This window comes from Telmatherina bonti (genome assembly GCF_933228915.1).
Source record: "Telmatherina bonti genome assembly, chromosome: 8".
Classification (NCBI taxonomy): Eukaryota; Metazoa; Chordata; class Actinopteri; order Atheriniformes; family Telmatherinidae; genus Telmatherina; species Telmatherina bonti.
This window is the reverse complement of record NC_136626.1, coordinates 12,262,919-12,271,961: the sequence shown is the minus strand read 5'-3', so window position 1 is coordinate 12,271,961 and position 9,043 is coordinate 12,262,919. Positions and strand designations below refer to the sequence as shown.

At 40.3% G+C, this 9,043-nt stretch overlaps 1 protein-coding gene across 2 annotated transcripts in view; it reads left to right on the top strand.

Moving 5' to 3' along the window:
- The first annotated feature begins 2,246 nt into the window (after positions 1–2,246).
- Positions 2,247–9,043, top strand: part of mpv17l2 (MPV17 mitochondrial inner membrane protein like 2) — a 7,324-nt gene continuing 527 nt past the window's right edge. The window contains exons 1-6 of one of the 2 annotated variants that reach the window (XM_079245337.1): positions 2,247–2,325; positions 3,537–3,757; positions 4,909–5,070; positions 5,443–5,519; positions 6,301–6,429; positions 7,906–9,043. The exon at positions 7,906–9,043 is cut by the window's right edge and continues 527 nt beyond it. In XM_079245337.1, the coding sequence (XP_079101463.1) occupies positions 3,568–3,757; positions 4,909–5,070; positions 5,443–5,519; positions 6,301–6,429; positions 7,906–8,019 (672 nt within the window). In that variant the 5' untranslated portion in view covers positions 2,247–2,325; positions 3,537–3,567 and the 3' untranslated portion in view covers positions 8,020–9,043. Of the gene's footprint in view, positions 2,489–3,536; positions 3,758–4,908; positions 5,071–5,442; positions 5,520–6,300; positions 6,430–7,905 lie in introns of both variants that reach the window. The other variant, XM_079245336.1, reaches the window with a different exon arrangement.

Sequence of the window (9,043 nt, the reverse complement as noted above, 5' to 3'; positions counted from 1 at the left end):
ACCGTCATTAAATATTCCACCTCAAATAATGAACCGGTCGTATATTATTGATGAGCGCTGCCGGAGACGCTGAATTATTGATCGGGAGGTCAGCAGTAACCACTGCTGCCATTTCCACTATATCAGACACCGGTTTTATGATGTTACTGCAACAATATCACTGCGGAAACATCAATAAAACAGGCACCTAAAGCAGGTTACAGAATACTGTAAAGAAAAAAAAAATCAAAGGGTTACTGAAAACTTTAATATCATCAATATAGATTCATAATAGTTAAAAGAAAATTCCTGAAAATCTGTCTTTCTTAACAAAGAAATTTCCTTGGCAATACGCTTGCGTGTTGCAAGGCAGAGGTTTTTGAATGAACTATAGTATTCAGCCAACTAATTTTCCGATTTTATGGTTCTTACAAAAAAAAATGTTTGTTAAAATTCATAGGCGTAAATCATTATTCTGTTCTAATTTCCTCGGCAATAGGTTTGCGTGTTGCAAGGCAGAGGGTGACTTTGCGTGAACTGTAGTATTCAACCAAGAATTTTTTCGATTTTATGGTTCTTACATAATATTAAGATAATAAACTGTAAGTATATATATATATATATATATATATATATATATATATATATATATATATATATATATATATATATATATATATATACTTACTACACACAATCTTTTGGTATTGGTTAATAGGCTGAACTGTTGTTTATCAATTCCTCCACACCACTAGGTGGCGCTCAAACATGTAATGTACTTAGATAATCTCAGCTTTAACCTTAGACGTTAAAGTCAGTGTTACAGTTGCTAGATGTGGTTCAAGCCAAGGCGCTGCGGCTTTGTACTGGGGCCTTCCAGACCACATCTGTCCCAGCGTTGTTGGTTGAGGCGGGGGAGGCCCCATTGAGTTGGAGACGTAAAAAATTGACTCTCAATTATTGCATTAAATTAAAAGGAGCCAGTACAGCTCTTCCTTCGGCTTCTCTGCTTGCGGATTGCTGGGAATTTGTAGGGGGGAGAGGGAGACTTAATCATAGTAGCCTTGTCCTGTCAGTTGAAAGTCTTTTAGGAGATCTCGCGTTGGAAACAGCAGGGATAGCGCCCCCTGTCTGTTGGCCTTCAGTCCCACAGTGGCTCTGGCCGGAGGCAGAGGTTGATCTATCTGTCAATAAGGCAATGAATGATGGCTCAGCAGTTAATTATTCTGTTTATGTGGAGGAGCATCTTGTGAATAGGTGGGGTGATTTCACTCAAATTTATACAGATGGGTCGTGAGACCCAGACACAAAAAGGGTAGGATTTGGTTTCTATGTACCCCATTTACACATGAGGCAGTGTCGTCGGCTTCCTGACAGGTTATCGGTATTCACAGCGGAGCTTGTGGGTATACTGTGGGCATTATTGTGGGCTGAATCAAGTAGGGAGGAGAGAGTCGTTATCTGCTCTGATTCTATGTCAGCCTTGATGGCGCTGGAGGGGGGGGGCGTTGGAGCTCGGCCCGACATAATATGTGAAATTATGGTCGTTTTGCATAGGATAGAACAGCGCGGTATGAGTGTAGGCTTTGTTTGGGTTCCGGCCCATGTGGGCGTCAAGGGAAACGAGGTTGTGGATGCAGTCGCTAAGGAGGCTCTAAAGCAGCTGGAGGTGGAGGTTAGGGTCTCGTTGGGGCAGTTCGAGTGTCGCAGCATAGTTAACGAATATGTTTCTGGGAAATGGCAGGAAGAATGGGACGGGGAATTAAGAGGGAGGCACTACCACCAAATCCAGCAGTGTAAAATCCTGCAATCCAATCTGTGGGAAAAATCGAAGGGAGCAAGTTATCCTCACGCGATTAAGACTTGGACATTGTGGCCTGGCAAATAATCTAGCTCTAATAGGAAAACATCAAGATGGTCTTTGTGACCTCTGTAGAAAGTCAGAAACGGTTCATCACGTGCTGTTGGAATGTGAGAAATATGCGGACTTCAGAAGAGCTCTTTTTATTGATGTCATGAAGCTAGGATTCTCTTCAGTATCATTAAAAGTTCTCCTCAATCCAAATGTGAACTGTAAGGGCGTAGCGGAGGCTGTGCTCCACTTCATAACCTCTTCCGGACTTCATGATCGAATATGAGTAGATGCGAGGTGCATTTCCCTTTAAGTGGAGGGGGGCAGCAATACACCCCGTGGTGTTCAGTCTGCCGGAACCGCAAGAAGAAGAAGAAATACACCCCGTGGTGTTCAGTCTGCCGGAACCGCAAGAAGAAGAAGAAGAAGAACTACACCCCGTGGTGTTCAGTCTGCCGGAACCGCAAGAAGAAGACCTTAGACGTTTCTTTCCGGTAAAATTGTACCTCCACCATACTGTTAACTGTGCTACAAACGCGGCTTTGGACTGTAATTAAACTTAGACCACATTAGATATTTTATCCAGAACTCATTAGGTTGACGTGAAAGGCGACGCAAAATTGCGGGGAAACCGACTCCGACACAACACCGACTCAGGTTCGCCTTTCTGGTTTGTTTTTCTTGGGATTTTAAGTAGGATCATATTGAGACTGAACGTGAAATTTCGACACAGAGGTCATAGTAAGATGTTAGAAAATGATTAATTGTGCAGTTGTTTAGTCAGTACAGTAGTCAGTTCAGTAGAGTCAGCTGTAACAATTTAGCTAAACAGGGAGGAGTTAAGCTGAAGGTTAGCTGGACTGACAACCCCAGACAGTGAAAGTGATTGTATGAACTTTGAACTCAACATTATTGGTAATAATAATTAAATACACAACGGAGCACATTGTGAATTTTACCTGAAGTTCTTAATATAATTTATTTATTATTTCTTTGGGTTTAATTTTGTTTTCACCCAAGCAGTTTGGCCACACCAAGAAAGGAAAACCAAAATCCAACAACTGAAAAAAGAATTAAAAAAAAAAAAAAAAAGATAGAAGTAGAAAAACGATTTGTGGTGATTGATACACATAATGATCCCAGTTCTTCTTTTCCACAAGGTGGGACAAAGCTAACCATTATTTATGCTTCCTTTTTATACATTTGAGCAGGTAGGTGGCTCACATGTTGGTGATGATGTTGAGTCAGATCATCTTTGAAGCCTCTTGAAACTGCCTGCAAGGTTACATCAGATGACATTTTGTTTCCTAACAAAAAACCAAAACTATAAATGGTCAGGATTAGTTTTTACTATACCTAAAGCAGGCTTTTTACTTAGAAAAAAGTAAAAGTTTATTTCTAACATTCAACTTTTACAGAGTCTAATGTTAGAAATATACAGACATACACTTCCAGTGAGACTTCCAGCTTTATTTCATACGTTTGATCTAAATCATTTTAGCTTTTTCTCTCTTAATTTCTATTTAAAAGTTTGTTTTTAATACTTCTTGCACCTCACCATAATGCTTTATGTTTAATGTAAAGTAGTTTGAATTTTCTTGTACATATAATGTGCTATATAAACAAACTGGCTGCGCCTTTAAGATGAAGTTTTACTCATTTAAAAATGTCACAGAGACAAACAGCTTCTTTCTTCCATCCACAGATGACATTGTTCTCTCTGCATTCTGGAAATCATGCTTCCCCGGGCGGGTAAAGAATTTCTTGTACGCATACGGTTTTCCTGGAAGCCACTTTTCCAGGGCCGGTACCTTCTGATCACCAACACCCTGAGCGGAGGAATCATGCTGTCGCTGGGAGACATCTTGCAGCAGACTCGGGAGAACCACAAGGAGCCGGGCAGAGTGCGGGACTGGGGCAGGACAGGTGAGTTGGGGGTCCTGGTAGAAATGTACACATTTTGAAGTGTACTTAGGTCCAATCAGGGCTTTACATGACCTGTTTGTCATGGAATAACAAACAACAAAACTCTTTGGACAGGACAAATGTAATATCTTGGTAGGGAAGTCTTAGTTTTCCTGGATTTAAAGATGAACTTTTTCATTTCAGCAGTTGTCACTATTTTTTTTTTTCTTTTTCCTTTTCTTACATTTTATACTCTTAGAAACTTATAGAGAAGCATATGTTCTGCAACTTTACCACTAGATGTCTCTGAATTCTGCAGACTGCCCCTTTATTGCAGCATGACACAAGTTTACGGCCTTAAAAGAACCTCTGTCCTTCTGCTTGTTTCGATGGCGGAGCGACATTCACTATGCACATTGCTGGAGCGGTCGTTGCCCTGCAGCATCCTGAGAGTTATTTATTTATTTTTTAAATTGGATATCCCATGCTGATTGTTTTGGACTCATGGAAGATTTAGCAAAGAAATGCAGGAGGACATCATCAGAAGTAGTGAAATGACATCAAAAGAGAATAAAATCACACACAAAATCAGATCCAACTATTACAAACAGTCTGAACTAATGTTAAAACAGCAAAGAGAAAAAGTGTTTTTGAGCATTCTTTTGAAAGATCCACACACTAGAGGCAGACCAGGCAAAAGTTTGCTCCCACGTTTCTGCAGCATCTTATGGCAAAAACGAGTCCGTGCTTTTTACTGGTGATGCAGTCAAGAAGAAGACAGAATGAGATGCGGCTCGCTGCATCAGTTAGGGTTAAACTGCAACATCCATGCAGTTTATTATTCTGTGGGTGGCTCTTTCTTATTCGCTTAGTTAAAGCTGGGTGGTGACTTTTTTATTTTTTGGGGGGGATGTAAGTATGTTTACAAAAGAAGAGATGCTCGACGAATTCATCTGCATGAAGGTCCAGCTGGAACTGGATGCTTCATATGTTCAGAGGTAAAATATAACGCTGGCACTCGAGTCAGTTAACTAATGTAATATATATATATATATTATATATATATATATATATATATATATATATATATATATATAAAATGTACTCCCTAAAATAAGATGAGAAATTACGTTTTGACTCTTCCCTTCTGTCTTGTATTGTCTCCTCTGAAGGTCGTATGTTTGTGGCTGGCTGCTCCATGGGCCCACTGCTGCACTACTGGTACATTTGGCTGGACAGAGTATATGTGGGCAAAGCTATAAAGACCTTGAGCAAGAAGGTTCTGGTGGACCAGCTGGTTGCCTCACCGACACTGGGAATGTGGTATTTTGTAGGTAAGTGGGAGTTTACAGGACTTAAGCCGGCTGCTTTCCTGCCTCCCACTGTGCATATATACACACCTTGACATTGTTCTTAGTGTGAGCAAAGAGTCAGTTTCACAATTAACTGACGCACACACACTTAAGAAAGCATGTACAAAGTCAAAAGTTGTGCGTAAAGTTGTGGGTGAGGTATGACAGAACTTGTTGAGGTATATCGAGTGCAAAGGACAACTGTCATAAATAGTTTGGCTTTGACGGACATCTTTGACAGTTAGTCATGTTTGCATGAGCTCAGCACTCCTCCAGTTTCTGGCTTTATCTAAAGTTGTGTTAAATAACGTGTGGCACTGACGCACATCTAACTAACAACTTTGTTTATTGCAGGTATGGGTCTGTTGGAGGGATGCACTTTCTTCGAAGGATTGGCAGAGTTTAGAGACAAGTTCTGGGAATTTTATAAGGTAAGTAACCTCATCTGGAGTTCAGATAGCAACGCTGTCACAAGGATGAACAATACAAGTTAAAAGAGAAACTCTTCTGGAGCGAAAATAAAACTGACCTTTGCTTTACATTTCCATCAACCAGCAACATTTTCTCTCTAAATAGGCTGCACATGGTCAGTTGTTATGGGGACATGATTTTCAAGAACCTGTATTGTGTTTATGTGCAGGTTAAAATGGTTTACACCGTTTAATGTTAGAAATAAACAGGTAAGTCCTCTCATACGTCACATTAATGCAGCAGTTCTTGTCCAACCTGGTCCAGTTTCCTCCAGCTGATCAGCTTATTGGTGAGAAATTGTTGCTGATTGCTGGTTTTTGTAAAGCAAAAAAGAAAAAAAAAAAGCCAAATTACTGCAAATGGTAATTTAAAAAAAAAAAAAAAGAGCAGGAAGAAATATCTGCACTACAAATGAGGTATTATTCCAAGAAGAAGGAGAACCAAAAGCATGTAATGTAGCTTTTACACAGTTTCCATGTTCTCTTTTCATTTTTATTCAACTTCAAGTGACCTTTGAGGTTGTTTTATTTGTAGAAGCTCATCTGTAAAAACAAATCTTTGTCATTTACCAGCTAACAGTGAGATAAAGCAAATACAGGCGCAGAATAACCATGCTTTGTCCGTGCCTTGTGACCTGTTCGCCAAAGTGACGGAGGATGTTTCCCACCTCGGGTTTCATCGTCGAGGTTTGCTCCGGCTGACCTGTTTGTTTCTGCTAACTGGTGATTTTCTTGCTGACAGATGGACTGGTGTGTTTGGCCTGCAGCGCAGGCGATCAACTTCTACTTTCTCTCTCCCAAATTCCGTGTCGTGTACATCAATTTCATCACTTTAGGGTGGGACACATACCTCTCCTATCTCAAACACAGTGTAAGTCAGCCTGTCTTGTTATATATCCACTCAGAAGTGTTTTTCTTGCATCAGTTTTGTCCGAAATGTTAAGAAAGTAAACAATTAGAAGCATTTTCTTTGACTTATTTATACTTTACTAACAAATGACTGTTGCTGAAGGCTTTTGGACAACCAGTATGCGGTGGGGTTTAAACACGTCTCGAAGCAGTAACGTGTTTTTGCACAGTAAGGGCTCCATGAATAAAGAGGCGGTGCAGGGAGAACGATGACCGAGCCGAAGGAAAGTTACTGCCGCTGTCATGATAGTTGAGAAAAAGCAGTGCTGATGTGTGCAGAGACATTTTTATTACCATACACAGTTGAGCTATTTCTTAAGAGGTTGTTTAGAGTAAAGTCTGAGACAGACGATTTCAGTCTTTAGCAGCTCCTGTGAGGCGTTTCAGGTGTGCTTCAGTTCATTTTTGTGCTTCATTGTGCATTTTCTTCCATAAAGATGCGAACCAGAGCAGAAGAACAGAATACGACTTGTTCTTAGTCATGATGAGGTACTTTTTAACACAAGCATTTAGCTCTGCAGTAGCAAAGCAGTGCTAGCATTGAACGTTCCCACTGTCACACCTCAGTGCTTGATGCATTGTGGGGTTCTTCTGTCTGCTGTTGTTTGTCTCACTTTCATCCTTCATCCCTCCGTTGGAACAGACCTTTGAGCTAATCTTAACCAGTTAGTGACAGTGAAATTTTGTTGCCCACATCAAGCCGTTGTCCTTGTTTCACCCCCTGAGAAGACGTTGGATCTGATCAACATGAGGGTTTGTCTTCCTTTAAATCTGGACGGATGTCATCAGACATGTGGTTTATAATGGTTTTTATTAAAACAGCTGTAATTAAAACAGGTTTTAATTTAGTCTAAAACCCTTTACGTTTTTTTTTTTGTTTTGTTTTGTTTTTTTATTGTTTAGGGGCTAAACGAGTTAAAAGATTACTTATCCAGTGATAATCCCTTCCTGCACGTCCCTCTTTTAACAAGACCTTTGTTATTGGAGTCTCGTGTTTTTTATTCAACCAATTCAGTCTCTGATGAAGTTTCTTTTTTGTCTGTTGATTAGAAAAGTTCAGCTTATTGATCTCCTGGTGGTGATCATGATCATGCTTTGGAGACAGTCTACCATGTTCCTCTGTGACCTTCAGGACTGATATTTTTAACTGATTAACGACCACTATCTTCAAGTTCAATCTGCAATATTTACAAGGCATGCTTTCGTGGGAAGGTAGTCTGACCTTTTGTTGGAATGAGTTAACCTGGTCATTGCCACAGACTTGAACTTTTCAGAGCTGTAAATATTCCTCCATTTAAACACCACCACTTCCTGTACTTGAATCATTTCTAGGTTTTTTGGGGGAAAAAAAGACTTTTCCAGTCGTCCTGCTAGATGAATTCAAAGTGAGCTGATGCTGACGAAATCAACGTGTGTTAATTTTCTGTTGTGTCGACAGAGTGAGAGCCAGCATGCTGACCTGGCGTCAGACGGCAGTTCGGAGGATTCGCAGCAGGAAAAGCTCCCATCGTCTAAACCTCTGGAGGAGAAGCGCGTTCATCCTCAGCTTTAAAGTTTATCAGAGCATTTTGCTGCTTTTCTGACTTTGGACTTGATTTCCTCCCATTGGAAGATGCTGTGTGACTGCACATGCTGTGTGTGTAGTCGACGGTTTGCTTTTCAGATGACCCCGTTTATCCATCTGAGTTTGTTTAAGTGGAACTTCTGAAGCACTTTTTCCCCTTCATGCTGGAGTAACATCCATGTTTCTTTCCAGTTTGTCTGTTTCTGTGTGAACAAAGTTCTCTCCTGTAGGAGCATTCAGGGACGAAAAGTAACTACACTGCCATCGGTTTCTGCACTTTGCAGCCGGAAAATCTGCGATCCAGGTGTTGAGAGCGCTTGTAGCTGGAAGCATCAGATTTCTGGATGTTTTTAAACATCTTATGGTCTTCGTGTGTGGTCTCCTCCCAAGCTTAAACCCTCACACTCATGTCTGTGCTGTAAAATTTGGAACTGATGTAAAACTGATTTTAATACCAAGCTGTGTGTGTGAACTTTGCCTTAATATGTAGTCCTGTACTACACTTATTATCATGCCAAATAATTCCTACCTGTTCAGTTTATCCTGTTAGGGTTCCTGTAAAACGATGCATGACTGCTTATATACGGATTGTCAGGAAATGCTGCGCATTACACAGATCATCAACTGTACATTTAAACTTGAATTCTGTTAGACTAAAGGTGGAAATGATTGGTTTTTTTAAACTGTCCAGTAATTTTACTCTGCGCCTGTAAAATGAACCTAATATATTGTGTATTTTAACCAGCTGGTTGATGAATCACCTCTCTTATTTGGCTGGTCCAGTGCTTTGAGTTTAACTGTGAGAAGAAGGGGGAAAAAAAAAAAAAAGAGTCTGCAAATAAAAATCTGAGAAGCACTCTACATTATACATATTTAATTGTCGATGCTATTGCCGGTGCTGCTGTGGTAATGTAAAAGAATTATTGTAAAGCTGATGTCGGATCTCTCCAGATGAATAAATAATCGTAGGTGTATATCCTGTATGTGTAGGTGGAAGACCATGAAGATGTAC